Source organism: Ahaetulla prasina, chromosome 9 (genome assembly GCF_028640845.1).
Source record: "Ahaetulla prasina isolate Xishuangbanna chromosome 9, ASM2864084v1, whole genome shotgun sequence".
NCBI lineage: Eukaryota > Metazoa > Chordata > Lepidosauria > Squamata > Colubridae > Ahaetulla > Ahaetulla prasina.
The window spans coordinates 8,676,613-8,692,366 of NC_080547.1; the positions used below are offsets into that span (position 1 = coordinate 8,676,613).

The 15,754-nt window shown below is 45.7% G+C and overlaps 1 protein-coding gene across 2 annotated transcripts; it reads left to right on the forward strand.

The window, feature by feature from the left end:
• Window positions 1-57: 57 nt before the first annotated feature.
• UBE4A (ubiquitination factor E4A) lies at window positions 58-15,596 on the forward strand. 2 transcript variants are annotated; one of them, XM_058194501.1, is made up of 19 exons: window positions 58-357; window positions 1,142-1,318; window positions 2,108-2,220; window positions 2,631-2,783; window positions 2,871-3,030; window positions 3,138-3,340; window positions 3,560-3,751; window positions 4,720-5,053; window positions 5,212-5,338; window positions 6,105-6,412; window positions 6,982-7,114; window positions 7,583-7,770; window positions 8,153-8,253; window positions 8,343-8,456; window positions 9,227-9,401; window positions 9,479-9,659; window positions 11,927-12,074; window positions 13,145-13,302; window positions 14,843-15,596. In XM_058194501.1, exons 1-19 carry the CDS (start codon window positions 231-233, stop codon window positions 14,961-14,963), a joined length of 3,213 nt encoding a protein of 1,070 aa, XP_058050484.1. In that variant the 5' UTR covers window positions 58-230; the 3' UTR covers window positions 14,964-15,596. The 2 variants fall into 2 exon arrangements, with proteins under 2 accessions (XP_058050484.1, XP_058050485.1); XM_058194502.1 differs by having other exon boundaries at window positions 1,145-1,318.
• The last annotated feature ends 158 nt before the right edge of the window (window positions 15,597-15,754 follow it).

Below are 15,754 nucleotides of genomic sequence, written 5' to 3' on the forward strand. Positions count from 1 at the left end.
CGGCGCGCTTCCGGCGCTTTCTGATGACGCCGAATGCGGCCTGCGGGCGTCGCGCGTTGCCAAGCTCATAGCTGAAAGGTGGCGCGGCCGCTCAGCTGGAGCGCCTCGGAGTCTCGGCCTCGCCTTCCTCCTGCTGCTCGTCGCCCCGTTCTGCTCCCGGGCGCCCGGAGCTTCGGGCCCTCGCTCGTCGTCTGGGTCGCGGCTCTCCATGGAGCTCGGCCGGCGGGGAAATGACCGACCACGAGAACAATAACAGTATCTCCCGGAACCCCTTCGCCGCCCTCTTCAGCTCGGTCGCCGACGCCCGGCACTTCGCCGAGATCCAGAAGCAGCCGCCGACGCCGACGCAGCCCGCGGGTGAGCGAGGAGGCCGGGCGGCTGGAAGGGGAGCGGGCTGGAGAGGGACGAACGTCGAGTCCGGATCGGCCGCCCTGACCGCCTCTCTCGAACCCTGCGCCTGCGGGCTCCAGACGCTCAAAGAAATCATTGCACGTCCTCTTTTGCTTCACCCTTTCCTTTGCTTTATTTTCTGCGCCTGTAAATATAGTTGCGTTCGATGTTTATATAACGGGGTTACCACGAAATCATTTGTTTATTTGTTGCTCATCCAAAATCCCTTTCCAATTCAGTCCCTGATAGCTCAGCCTCAGTCCATCTCCCTGCAAAGTTAAGACAATTTAGTTGAAATGTTAGCCCAATTATAGGACAGTTAGCAATAGGATTGGGAAAAAAAAATGCAAGCACTTAGCTGACTGTCATTGGATTGATATGAAAGACGTGAATTAGGCTAGCATTACCTGGCAAGTATTAATATCCTTAGAGCTAACTTTTTAATAGTTTATAATTCCAGATTCTTAGATGGCAGATCAATAAAAGAGGTGGCCTCTTGACTCTTTGCTTTTCAGAAGTCCTGAGATTCTTCTGGGATTCTCAGGAGACGAAAGTCTTGTGTACAGGCTGCATTTTTTTCATGGAAAGCAACTATGTTTTTATGATCTATACTTTGTTTACTTGTGCCCTTAGCCCCAGGCTTCTGGTGCTGTGACAGCCCAGAGGAGAGAGGCCCAGGCCTTAGAGAGACTGCTGAGATGGTGTGGGCGGGGGCAGGTATGCTGCTTATTGACTAGCTCTGCTTCTCTAGTAGAGGAAACCTCTGCCAGCCAAGATGATTCTGACAACAGTGTGTCTGAGAGTCTGGATGATTGCGACTACTCTGTGGCTGAGATCAGTCGCTCCTTTCGCTCCCAGCAGGAGCTCTGCGAACAGCTCAACATCAACCACATGATCCAGAGAATCTTCCTGATCACATTGGATAACAGTGAGTTTGGAGGCATAAATGGCCAGAATCTTGGCTGGATTGTATTAAGGTGGAGGAGAGCTTCCAGATGGCAGTTTTTGATCCATGAATGCAAATTCAGGCCCCTCTCCTGCAGAACAATTGTTGATATCTTAGTGTTAACATCTGCTGACTTAAGACGCCCCAAAGGCAACAAAATCTGTTTGCCAAAAAAACTGTGTAAATATTCTCCTGGCCAAAAGAAACATGCATATAGAATGGAAATCTTATTCTCCATTGTGCAAGCAGTTAAGGGGACCTTCCATTGGATGCAAGGCTAAATTTACTGATGTGGATTTCTGTATCTTTATGGGCTGGTCAGCATATTGCAGGCGTGACAAACTTTACCCAACCTGAAAATTTCAAACACTGACCTGGTGATATTTCTTGCAACCACGCTGCTTCATTCTCCTGCTCCAATTGACTTTTATACTGTAGGGTATGGCTTGGAAGGGTTTCTTTATTGTGTTTTTTAGATTTGTGCTGTTTGCTGTGCCATTTCATTGGTCCTAGAGATTGCTTTCCTTTAGGCCACAAACCATGCCAGCCTCAATTTGGGTGCCCCCTGGTATGTGCTGGGAAGTCTGGGAGTTGTAGTTCAAGACATGTGAGAGCAATATCTTGAGGAAAGCCTTGTTTTAATATCTGCCAAATCAAGAAGCCAAAATATGGCAATAAGTTGTTAATAGGGAGAGAGAAATGATTCTGAACATGGAATGTTTTGGGGATTTCCCTATTGCTACTTTGCTGATTCCCCCTCCCCCCTTGTAGGTGACCCCAATCTGAAGAGTGGAAATGGCATTCCTGCACGGTGTGTCTACCTGGAGGAAATGGCTGCAGACCTTGAGGATCAGGACTGGCTGGACATGGAAAATGTGGAACAGGTCTCTGCATGCAAGCATCTGATGGGGTCTTCACCAAATTGGAGGTTTGCTGGAGAAGGCTAGTCTTGGTCATCAGGCAAACTGTTCCCTGTGCCTATGGCCAGGAAAAGATGCTTCCCCAAGCCAGGATGCCATGTGCCTAGAGGCCTTTGATTGCCTATTTGTTATGACATTTGCTTTATAGTACTTTTCCTTGAACAAGTCAATTTCACCTTATATGAAACAGTTGAGTTCTACGGACTGTCTGCTTCTTATCTGTGATAATCAGCTAGATTTGAAGAAGCATGTGAAAGACCTGGCTGTTTATGCACATTGTCACTCTATAAAAAATTGGATGTGAATGAGATCTAGGCTCTTTCTCCAGATGTTGGGAGGGACCAATTATATTCTGGATTGATATGTTTCCCCAGGCCCTTTTTACCCGATTACTGCTCCCGGAGCCTGGCAATCACTTGATCCACATGACTTCAACTGGCATACAGAATCTCTCAGCAGAGAGAGATGCAGGAGAGAAGCACATCCTGCGATACCTCTTTGCCTGTTTCCAGAGGGCAAAGGAGGAGGTGGGTCAAGCACCCATATCACACCCAAGCTGCTTGCTGGCCTGGACAGAAGGGGCTGGAGATCAGCTGTTCTCTCTGTTCTTCTAGATCACCAAGGTGCCCGAGAACTTGTTGCCTTTTGCAGTGCGTTGCAGGAATCTGACTGTATCCAATACCCACACACTCTTCCTAACACCAGAGATCTATGTCAACCAGAATGTCTATGAGCAGTTAGTGGACTTGATGCTGGAATCATTAAGAGGAGCTCGTGAGTTGGCAAAGGCTGATACCCCAGGATAAGCTAATGGGATCCAGCTCATGGCAGCTCTCCAAATATATCCTTTTTAAAATACTCATCCTTTTTCTCCCCCATAGACTTTGAAGATGTAACAGAGTTTCTGGAGGAGGTCATCAAGAGCCTCACGATGGATGAGGAAGTGAGGACTTTTGAGGAGGTTATGGTCCCTGTCTTTGACATCCTCTCAGGACGAATTCGGGAGCTACACCTTTGCCAGATCCTGTTGTACTCTTATCTGGATATACTCCTGTATTTCACAAAGCAAAAGGATATTGCCAAAGTGAGTCCTTGGTTGTCTCATTCACCCCAGATGGCCAAAATCCCTTGCTGCCTTTACTCTTTTACCTGGGAGAAAGGCCACTTTTCTCTACCTCACTTTGTAGATGTGTGTGTGTGTGCGTGTGGTGAAGTTTTGAAATGTTTTCAAAGGACAAACTAAGAAAGTCCAGTTGCCTTTTGAGAAAAAAAAGCATCTTTGGGTCTATTTCCGTTTGTTCAGGTTTTTGTTGAGTACATTCAGCCAAAAGATCCAGCCAATGGACAGCTCTACCAGAAGACACTGCTGGGAACCATCTTGAACATCTCATGTCTTCTGAAGACACCTGGTGTGGTAGAAAGCCATGGCTACTTTCTGAACCCCTCTCGATCCAGTCCTCAAGAGATCAAGGTGCAAGAATCCAACATCCACCAGGTGTATATTTCTGTTCCATTCCTGCTTTGCTTGTGTATCAAGATTATGTGTTGAGAGGCAGCAAAATGGCCACGGATGACAAGCACTCTTTTGTGTACTGTGTTGTTTTATGAATACTATCCAAGTATGATCAGAGTTGTGTGGTTAGAATGAAGTATTGCAGGCTAATTCTGCTGACTGTGGATTGGCGGCAGTTTGAGTCTCACCGGCTCAGAGTTGACTCAGCCTTCCATCCTTCTGACGTGGGTAAAACAAGGGCCCCAGATTGCTGTGGGGCAGAATGCTGACTCTGTAAACCATTCAGAGAGGGCTGGAAAGCAAGGAGTATATAAGTATTATTGCTATGATCAGGCAGATCTGTGGCTATCGATGCCTTTGAATATGACGCTGCCTTCTATGGAGATCATCTAGGCCTGCTGGGGCTGGGGAGATCATTAAAATCCGGAAAGTGCCGTAAAATGTGAAAATGCCAGAACTTGGGGAGGGAGCTGAGGAACGACTTGGTGGAAGAGAACAGGTTGTCCTTGACTGATGGTCACAATTGAGCCCAACATTTCTGTTGCTAATCTAGTCAGTTGTTAAGTGACTTTTGCATCACTTTACAACCTTTCATGCCACAGCTGTTAAGTGAATCACTCAGTTGTTAATTTAGTAATCTGGTTGTTAAGTAAATCTGGTTTCCCCATTGACTTTCCTTGTCAGAAGGTCACAAAAGGGAGTCGCATGACCCTGGGACACCACGACTGTCATAAATGCAAGCCAGTCGCCAGGTGTCTGAACTTTGTGACTGGGGGGAAGCTGCCATGATCTTAAGGGTGAAAAATGGCCATAAGCCACTTTTTTCAATACCATGGTCACTAAATGAACTGTTGTAAGTTGACGACTACCTGCCTGCGTCTTAGATGATTCCAGGCTCAGTGAGCCTGTGCACTACCTTGATGTTAAGACCTCTGCTCTCATAACAACAGTTCATGGCTGAATTCCATGAGAAGATTCATCAAATGCTGAAGAATCTGCTACAGCTCTCCCCACAAACGAAACATAAGATCCTGGCCTGGCTTGGAAACTGTCTTCATGCCAATGCTGGGCGCACCAAAATCTGGGCCAACCAGATGCCCGAGATCTTCTTCCAGATGTATGCCTCAGATGCCTTCTTCCTGAACTTGGGAGCTGCTCTCCTCAGGCTCTGTCAGCCCTTCTGTAAGCCCCGATCTCACAGGCTTCTGACATTTGACCCAACTTATTGTGCTGTGAAGGAACTGAATGAGGAAGAGCAGAGGGTAAAGAATGTGCACATGAAAGGTGAGCCATCCTCCCCTCCCCCTCCCCTCCCCCTCCGCTCCCAGTAGCAGGAGAGACAGGCGTTGCTGACAAGGGCAGAAAAGATGCCATGAGAAATGGCTTCCTTTTGCTAGAGCTTTCTCTGATCAATATTGATAGTGCTCTTCATTTCCTTTAAGGTTTGGAAAGAGAAACTTGCTTGATCCCAGCTGTAAATGAGCAGGAGCCCAAATTTGCTGACAGCTATAACCTGGTGACGGAAAACTTGGTATTGACGCAGTACACCCTCCACTTAGGATTTCACAGGTACACAGGAGGTGCCGTGGTGGGAACATTGAAAGTCTTGGGAAGACTTTTCCATGACCGCTGATAACGTTCAGGCTTTGGCAGAATGTGGCTCAAAATCTGAATAAATTTAAAAGTGGCCTTTTAGGAGGACACTGGGGCTCCTGCTAACATAATAGCACCCAAATGTAGGTATAGTCCTTGCTTGACAACCGCACTTGGGCCCGAAGTTTTGGTTGTAAGGCATTGTTGATTGTATATTTTATGATCTATGACTTATCACTTTGTTGTTTGTATGTACACTGACAGCTTATGCACCAGAGACAAATTCCTTATGTGTCCAGTCACACTTGGCTAATAAAGAATATTTTTATCCCTATTCCTAAGTAAGTTTGTGTCTGTGGTGATTTTTACTAGTTGTTCAGGAATTGGTCATTAAGCAAGGACTAAATATAGGCCACTTTATAAGCAGTTGACATTTGCATGTGGGGAAGAATGTTTTCTTGGTCTACTAGAGGATATGAATGGATGGAAATTAAAGTGAATTATGATTTCTTCAAACTTTTTTTGTTATGGGTCCTTCAATGAAAACAGCTCTCCAGAGAATATAATGCCAAAAATCCTTGTATGCCAGCTCTCGCCCCAGCCGACCTTAACACTCATTGCTGGCCTCTCTGGTTTCCCCTTTTCCATTATAGCCTCCCAATTTGTAATGGCCACTGTCTGTTTTTTTTCTGATGGTACTGCCACTTCTAATTTTTAGTATCTTCCTCTGTTTCTTGTACAGGTTGCATGACCAGATGATCAAACTTAACCAAAGCCTACATCGACTACAGGTGGCATGGCGGGAAGCTCAGCAGAACTCCAGCCCCTCAGCTGACAATCTCCGGGAGCAGTTTGAGCGCCTCATGACCATCTATCTCTCCATTAAAGCAGCCATGACAGAGCCTCAGATGTTGAAGAACTGCCTCAATCTGCAGGTGTCCATGGCTGTTCTCCTGGTCCAACTGGCCATCGGAAACCAAGGGACTGAGCTGATGGACTTGACCTTTCCTCTGCCAGAAGTGAAGAAGAGTGCGCTGGCCTATGTCCCAGGTGACTGGCAAGATATTTATCCTTTAGAAGTGGGTTTGAGCAGTGCCACGATGGAGTCTGATACTTTGCAATGCCCAAGGCATTTGGCAGGACCCTATAGTCTTTTGGTATTGGCTCCTGCCTGGCTGATTTGTAACACCATCCTTGTGTTGAAGTAGAATTGTAAAAGGGTACATCCACAAGTAGCCCTTCCCTTGCTAAATGTGCACGCTTGCACAAGTACATGTTGTTAAAAATATTTTTCCTTTTGGAAATTTCAGCTAGTAGCATTTGTCTTGAAATGTTTGCTTGTTTGTTTGTTTAAATTTCATTTCAATAGCTGCCTAACTCAAGAGAGTGACTCTGGGTACTTTACAATTATGTTTGGCTTGGTTTCCTCTTAGATCTTAATATCATAAACCCTCTCCTGCTTCCAAGGAGATTTGTAATGCCTGTAATGCCATCTTGGTGACCCCGGGAAGCCACTGCCTCCCTGCCCTCCAGTCCCTGCATTCACAGGGAAGGAGCAAGCACGGGGCTGATAACTGTACATTCTTAGCAAGAGTTCACTTTGGTCTTTGCATTTGCAGAATTCTTTGCTGACAACTTAGGTGATTTCTTCATTTTCCTGCGCCGCTTTGCTGATGATCTCCTGGAACCTTCAGCTGACTCTCTGGAGCACGTACTTCATTTTGTGACCGTCTTCACGGGGGATGTGGACAGGTAAAAGCTTCTTCTGAAGGCTGGAGAGATGTGAATCAGGCCCCCTCTGTTGTCAAGCAGCCTGCTTGCCAATGAACAGCAGCCTAGCCTTAGGAAGGAAAAATGTGACTCCGATAAACTCAATAAACTTTAGATTGAGTGCAGATTCAAGTTTTTCTTGAGTCTTCAAGCAAATAAATTTGGTTGGCTTGGTTTTGACTGCTCAGTTCCTTGAACACCTCTGCCCACGGATGTGAGAGTGGAACAGTATAACAGGAATCATACAAGCATTGAGGTCAAGTGGGAAGTAGTTGTTACCCTGTGATGACAACCCATTGTGAGCAACCTAACACTTGTCTGTTGGGAGGATACATGAGTCCCTTGCTGCTGCCAAATTGTCAGCAGGAGAATTTGAGGAGTGGGGCAGAAGTTTGATAGAATTTTGGGAAAAGTATATATTTGGAAGTTTCCAATCACTCCTCCTGGCAGAATGAAGAACCCACATTTGAGAGCCAAACTGGCTGAAGTACTGGAGGCTGTGATGCCCCACCTGGATCAAGGCCAGACGCCTCTTGTTTCAAGTGTCTTTCATCGCAAGAGAGTCTTCTGCTCCTACCAGCATGCTGCCTACCTTGCTGAGGCATTAATTAAGGTTTTTGTGGACATTGAATTTACAGGTAAGGGGGGGGGGAACTGGGTGTATGTGTCTCATTCCCTCAGTTCCTGCCGCATAGTGCAGTCCCTTGAATGGAGTGCTATGAATCTTGGTGAATCCACTTTGCTGCATTTGCTAATTTGGGAATGGTCCTGCTGCTGGCAGAATGAGATGAAAAGGCCTTGCATTTTCTTCCAAGTCTTGAGATTTGCATTCCAAGCCACCTCTTCCCCTACTGTCTTTTGGGGGTGGAAGGAGGGAAGGGCTGATCCTCCACTCTCCATTTTGTGTGCTTTTGGGACATGCAGTTTATACATACAAGAAGGAGTCTCAGAGAATAAGATATTGATCAGTCCTCCAGTATCTCCAGATCCTGGAATCATTACGGTCCTTCTCCTGTGCAGGGGATCCCCATCAATTTGAGCAGAAGTTTAATTATCGTAGACCCATGTACCCTATCCTCCGGTATATGTGGGGCGCTGATTCGTACCGGGCAAGCATAAAGGTAAGGACCTGAGGTTTGCAAATTATAAGGGCTAGGAGAAGAAGAGTGTTTAACATCCTCCCTGCTCTCCATCTCTTTGCACTGTGCAGGCACTGGCTGATTATGCCTCCGAGAACCTTGAAGCCATGGCCCCCCCACTCTTCTTGCGCTTTCTGAACCTGCTTATGAATGATGCAGTTTTCTTGTTGGATGAAGCAATACAGGTAAAACATTTGAGGGGTGGAGGTAGAAAGCGGGTAAATACGGTGACTGCCAAACTCTATAAGACTGTTCTTTTTTTTTGTAAGAATGATTCGTTAAAGGGTTGCCAGTTTTGGTGCCTTCAGTGTAGCACAGAGCCAGGTGAGAAGGGGAGAAACTGTGTGACAATTTCAAGAGGCATTTTCTGCCTTGGGAAATTGCTCATCCTTCACCAGCTGAGGAGATGAAAGGAAGGCTTCATTTGCAGAGCTGCTACTACCCAGAGTGTTTTCCTGAGAGGTTTAGGTCTGGAGTCTTTGCACTTGGCTTCTGGACCTCCAGTTCTCCATCTTTGTGTAAGGTTCATTCTCTTTGCTCCAAGTCTACAGGAAGGGGTTGCCATGACACCTCCATTTCTCACCATCTGAACTTTCTGCACCGCACTTCATTTCAGAAACAAGATCTGATTGATCCAGTTCCCGTTCCCCCATTTCTGTGTGTTTTATGGAATGTTTTAAAGTAGTGGTTAAGATGTTGTAATCTGCCTCAGTTCCAGAAATTCACTGGGTGAGTTAGAGTGGAGATAGTCACTCTATCTCAGTCCAACCTTTCTCGTAGGGTTGCTGTCTGGGCAAAATCAGAATGTCTTGTATACAAAACCCTTTGCTCCTGAATAAACCTGTAAATCTCCAAGGCGAAAGGAACTTCTGAAAACGGCTGCATGAGCAAGAGTGTGATTTTGGCATTCAAAATCCTTTTTCTTTCCTGATGCCCATTTCAAATTTCCCTGCAGTACCTGAGCAAGATCAAGATCCAGCAAATAGAGAAGGACCGGGGCGAGTGGGACAGCCTGTCTGCAGAAGTGCGGCGTGAGAAGGAAGCCAGCCTGCAAATGTTCGGGCAGTTGGCTCGCTTCCACAACATCATGTCCAATGAGACCATCGGGACCTTGGCCTTCCTGACCTCAGGTAAAGGCCCTGTGTTCTTCCTGACATGGAATGCTGAAGGGAGCAGGACTGCTGACCGAGCCTCATTTTCATTGCAGAGATCACATCTCTCTTTGTCCACCCTTTCCTGGCGGAACGCATTATCTCCATGCTCAACTACTTCCTCCAGCACCTGGTAGGCCCCAAAATGGGAGCCTTGAAGGTCAAGGACTTCAGTGAATTTGACTTCAAGCCCCAACAACTGGTCTCTGACATTTGTACGATATATCTAAACCTGGGGTAAGTTGCATGCTGGAAAGGAAACATCAGTTGGAGTGCTTCTTGGGAAGAGGATTAGAGGGCTTTGCCTTAGGCATCCAGAGTTTTAGTGGATGTTGAAATCTTTTTTCGGGAAGAGCAGTCAGAAACCCACCAGAGGTCCTCCTCAGATGACCTGATCAGACTAAGGATTGAATTCCTCAAAGCCAGTGGACACCCATTGGAGAACATCTCATTGTTTATGAATACCAGTAGCCCATTCCAGTCCCCCAAATTCTGCCAGTGAGGAAGAACAGGAGACACACCCTTCATGTCATGCTCTCTGGAATGTGACGTGCATGGGAGGAGGCTTGGGACTCTCGAGTCCCATAAATGTGAAGGTAGTACATTGCGCAGAAAGGATTCTTTGAAAATAAGGGCAAAATGGCTAGGTGGGGTACGTTGTGAACTTTCATTACTTTTCCATGTGGTAATCATCTTCGCTGGATCTAACTGCAAATGCAAGAGAAATAGAGCTGTACTGTGGAAAGTGTCCTTGATCTTGTGTGTATCAGTCCAAGGCAAGGCTCTGAATCTTGGCTGCCATCCACAGGATGGAGGAGTGGGCTTCCTATCCTGTGTCAAGAATTTGCACAGTGGACCAGGTTTTGTGCTTGTACACCCTTCCCAGGAAACTATGGAACTTTGGCTAGGCTGGTCTCTCTCCTATGAATGTCATTCTTACTGGCTCATGCATAAACCAGATTAACAAAACACAAAAGCTGTGTTCACGGAACTTGATATGCCCAAGCAAATCATCTTATTTATAATTTAACCTGATGACTGATATACACAACCTGCCAATACAATGGCTGGGCTCAGCTGAGTCAGTTTAAACTAACCTAGACAAAGGTGTCATGTAGACTCAGATATTCTATGTGCTAAGGGGAGAGCTGTCAAATTTCTTGGGTCCAAGTGCTGGTGAAAGATAAGAAGGTAAACCTTGAAGGAAATAGCTGTGGAGTCTGTTCAGGCAGATCAAATTTGGGTGAGGTCCCCCATAAAAAGATTTACAATTGGTTACATTGTACCTCAGGGAAAGAATAGAGTAGAATGGAATAGGAATAGAAGTTTTTATTGGCCAAATGTGATTGGATACACAAGGAATTTATCTTGGTGCGTATGCTTTCAGTGTACATAAAAGATACCTTCATCAAGATACAACACTTACAACACTTAATGATAGTCATAGGCTACAATTAAGCAATCAGGAAACAATATCAATATAAATTATAAGGATACAAGCAACAAAGTTACAGTCATAAGTGGAAGGAGATGGGTAATGGGAATGATGAGAAGATTAATAGTAGTGCAGATTTAGTAAATAGTTTGAAAGTGTTGAGGGAATTATTTGTTTAGCAGAGTGATGGCTTTCGGGGAAAAACTGTTCTTGTGTCTAGTTGTTCTGGTGTACAGTGCTGTATAGGGTCGTTTTGAGGGTAGGAGTTGAAACAGTATATGTCCAGGATGTGAGGGATCTGTAAATACTTTCCTAGCCCTCTTTTTGACTTGTGCAGTATACAGGTCCTCAATGGAAGGCAGGTTGGTAGCCATTGTTTTTTCTGCAGTTCTAATTATCCTCTGAAGTCTGTGTCTGTCTTGTTGGGTTGCAGAACCGAACCAGACAGTTATAGAGGTGCAAATGACAGACTCAATAATTCCTCTGTAGAACTGAATCAGCAGCTCCTTGGGCAGTTTGAGCTTACTGAGTTGGCGCAGAAATAACATTCTTTGTTGTGCTTTTTTGATGACGTTTTTGATGTTAGCTGCCCATTTTAGATCTTGCAATATGGTAGAACCTAGAAATTTGAAGGTTTCTACTGTTGATACTGTGTTGTCAAGTATTGTGAGAGGTGGAAGTATGGAAGGGTTTCTCCTAAAGTCTACCACCACTTCTACAGTTTTGAGTGTGTTCAGTTCCAGATTGTTCCGGTCGCACCACAAGGCTAGTGATCTAGAGCTCACCACCAAGAGATCTTACAAAAAAGAGTTCCTTTTGAACAGGAGAAATTATAGTGCAAATAGGTTGGAGCTATTTCTCATCATGCTCCACTTGCCAATATGTATTGCAATATATTGCAAATGGGACAAATCTGAACAAGGCTTTTGATCTCGCCTAATAAAAGGCTGTGGAAGTGCAAGAAAGGAACCAGGATAGGAAAGCCGAAATGACCGGGAGTGCCAAATGGCAAAGAGGCTTGTTTGCATGGGGCCTCAGCGTCCACTTTTAGCCCTCTTCTCTGTTTCAGTGATGAAGCGAACTTTTGTGCCACAGTGCCTAAGGATGGGCGATCATATTCCCCAACTCTTTTTGCTCAGACGGTCCGAGTTTTGAAGAAAATTAATAAGCCTGGCAACATGATTGTAGCATTTAGCAACCTGGCAGAGCAAATTAAGGTGAGATGGGAAAGCTGTCAATCTCCCCTTCCCAAAAATCAATCTGTCTCTATTATATGTTTATTTATTTATTTTATTTTATTTTATTTATTTTTCGAATTTTTATACCGCCCTTCTCCGAAGACTCAGGGCGGTGTACAGCACAAATAAAACATAAATACCAGGAAACTTAAAATACAATATTAGTTAAAAATCTGATTCAATACGCTAAGTAATTAAAATAAATATGTAAAATTCTAAAAATTCTAAAAACCCCACTAAAAACCCTCAATAAAATCATTAGGCCAGACCTGCTTGATGAAAAAAGAAAGTTTTGAGCTCATGCTTAAAGGTCTGAAGATCAGGGAGAAGACGTAGTCCCACAGGTAGTTCATTCCACAGGGCCGGAGCCCCCACAGAGAACGCTCTTCCCCTGGGGGCCGCCAGCTGACATTGTTTGGCTGACGGCACCCTAAGGAGGCCCTCCCTGTGAGAGCGCACCGGACGATGGGAGGCTATTGGCGGCAGCAGGCGGTCCCGTAAGTATCCTGGTCCCATGCCATGAAGCGCTTTAAAGGTGATGACCAAAACCTTGAATCGCACCCGGAAGACCACCGGTAACCAATGCAGCCAGCGCAGGAGAGGTGTTACATGGGAGCTGCGCGATGCTCCCTCTATCCCCCACGTGGCCGCATTCTGCACCAATTGAAAACCTTCAGTGCATCCTGTGTTTGTACTGAGCAACATTTGGCTTTAATCTCCTGGGAGCGGAACTTTGAATTTCAGTGATCTTATAATAGCTGCAGGATGTTTAAAAGTCTAAAGAGACAGGTGAAAAATAGAGTTGATTGGGACTTACATTCTTCTCTGTAGCTGAGAACTGAATTTATTGCAATGTGGTGTGAGTCAAATTTCCAAGATTCACCAAGACACAAGAAAACAACTCTGTATTATGGAAGCAAAGAGCCAATCAAGGGCTGAACTAGCTCCTATAGATTCTGGGGCTTGTCTTGAGTTTGTCAATAGAAATTTAACTCTGCAGGGTAGCCAAACAGGGGCCCCTCTGCTGATTCCTGGGTTTGTTTCTTCAGTCTCTAGCAGATCGCCAGCAGCAGGAAGAAGAGACATATGCTGATGCCTGTGATGAATTTCTGGACCCCATCATGAGCACCTTAATGACAGACCCGGTGGTGCTGCCTTCCTCTCGGGTCACAGTGGACAGGGCAACAATCGCTAGGCACCTCTTGAGGTATTTAGAAGGCAGAAGAAAATGGAATTATGTCCAATTTCCTTCTAGGGAAGAGTGAACTTGTTTTAGATTTAGACATTGTCACTCATTTCCTTGTAGGATGCTAGTGGTGTTGACTCCCAGATTTGTCACTGCATCCACTGGTCACTTCCATTCTTTCATCCCCCTACTGATTGGGTTTAATGGATAGTATATCAACCATGATATCCTTTTGGGCCAGCCATGAGGTTTGGGTCTTACAGTTCAGTTCTGCATTGGCTTGACTCCTTTCTCCAAGGCTGGTCCCAATTGGTATTGATAGGGAGTGAAGGATCCAACCTCAACTGTTCTCTTGTGGCATGCCACAGGGCTTGGTACCCTCTCAACTACTGCTTAACATCTGCATGAAGCTGCTGAGTGAGATCATCACCATGGGTTAAGGTATGCTGATGATACTCAACTTGACATTTGTATACCTGGTGATTCTGTCGCTACCCTCACAGTGCCAAAAGACTGTAGGGACCTGGGTTGGGGACAACAGGCTACGACTGAACCCTGGCAAAACAGAATAGCTTGGGTGCATGGAGCTTCAAGATCGGGGTCTTTGACATTTTAGTTCTGCACAGGGTTGCACTCTCCCATTCAGGAGTTCTTTGGGACTTGTGACTCCTGCTCAAAGGGCAGCTGGCCAGCTAGGAGAGGCTTTGCATAACTTTGGTTTGTTCATCAGCTATGGCCTTCCTGGATAAGGACTCCTTGCACTCAATCACTCAAATCCTAATTCAAGGTATTGGTGATGACCTTTAAAGTCCTTCCTGGGATAGACCCAGCTTACTTGATAAACTCTCTTATCCTGCTAGGACAGGCCCACCCCACTCGTGTGGCAGAGGCCTGCCACTGATCCTGTCAGTCAAGGAACTGTAACTGGGGGGGCAGGGGGAGGCGGCGGCAGAAGGGCCTTTTCTGTAGTAGTGCCAGCCCTTCAGAACATCCTGCTGCCCCCCCGCCCCCCAAGGTTGGGTGAGGTCTGCTTCCACCTTCCTGTCCTGTAAGAGCCTAAAGATCTGGCTCTGCAAATTGGCCTGGAGACCCAATGGGAGAACCATACTGCAGGTGGCTATTAGACTAATACCACCCCCACCACACATCCTGCTTCCTCCCCACCATCTATTATTCATATTGCTGTACTTTCATTCTTTTTTTTTTCATTCTTACTATTGTTATATTTTTTGTAATTTTGCATTTTACTGGTGTAAGCTGTAGTGAGCATATTTCCACTGCTACCAGAAACCACACAGAGGTCAGACAGGCATGTTGGGTCAGTAAGAACAGTTGATAAGAGCTCTGTGATCAGGCTAAAAGCAGCCCCAGGATTGGCTAGATAGAAGATTGCAAGTTTTTTCTCCTCGTTGCATGGGAAATGCTTAATTTTTTCAATATATATACTACTCTCAAATGTGTAACGATGCTTATGTGTCTACTGAAATTGGTGGCATTATCTTCTGTTTACTAGTTAACAGCCTGGTTTTACTGTCATCCTCTCCCTGCTTTCTTTCTGCAGTGATCAGACAGATCCTTTCAATCGCAGCCCTCTCACCATGGACCAGATCAAGCCAAATACTGAACTGAAGGAGAGGATTCAACAATGGCTGGCAGACAGAAAGAAACAAAAGGAGCTGTGACTCAGCCAGAATGCTGTGGCCTCAGCTGCCTCTTTCAGTGAACCCAGGACTGATTTTGACTGTCCCTCCTTCTCATTTTCTCTATAATGATGAGGATTAAGCTTCCTTGGGTTCCTCTGCACTTTTCTGTGGTTCCTTATATTTAAGATCTCCTGGAAACCTCCTCCCTTGACAGTTTAATTTGTCTCCTATATTGTTTTCATAGGAATCTCTCACCATGTTGGTTTCTCTTTAGCTGTTGTCCCAGATACTGGGCTGGACTTTCTCTTTTACGTTTAAGAAGAAAAGCTGTATTTACTCAACGGGGCAGAAGTTTTTTTCTTGTGTAAAGCCATTGTGGTAGCATGGTGATTTGTGGCTCACTCTTGACGAAACAGGAGCAACCAACATCGATAAGAAATGGTAGAACTCTGGGAGAAACGTGGGCCATATAACATCAAGCAGCTTTCATAAGCCTTCCTTATCACTCTTGCTTCCAGTAACTACAATTTGGGAAAACACTGTGAACAGATGATTGTGCAGGTGCGCTGTTATTCTTGCCTGCTTTAATCCAGTGCCTGCCGCATGACAGATGTACACATGGTGTACAGAGTATGTTAGCTCCCTTTAGATCAATAAAAGTGTTGGCTCTCCCAGCTGTTTTCCGCCGCGGTGCTGCCTATTCATCTCTTTTCAGGAGGGTTCCAGGTCCTGCCGCTTCTTAAGAAGAAGGGTCGGCCGGCGGGCGTTGCGTTTATTATGCGGACCCAGAAAAGCCACGGTGCCAACCGCGGAGAGGCCAGCCTGGCGCC

Coding starts and splice junctions, on each gene's coding strand:
- UBE4A (XM_058194501.1), top strand. CDS start 231: ATGACCGACCACGAGAACAATAACAGTATCTCCCGGAACCCCTTCGCC. Junction 3,341..3,559: donor AGCAAAAGGATATTGCCAAA/GTGAGTCCTTGG, acceptor CCGTTTGTTCAG/GTTTTTGTTGAGTACATTCA. Junction 7,771..8,152: donor TGTGGACATTGAATTTACAG/GTAAGGGGGGGG, acceptor TCTCCTGTGCAG/GGGATCCCCATCAATTTGAG.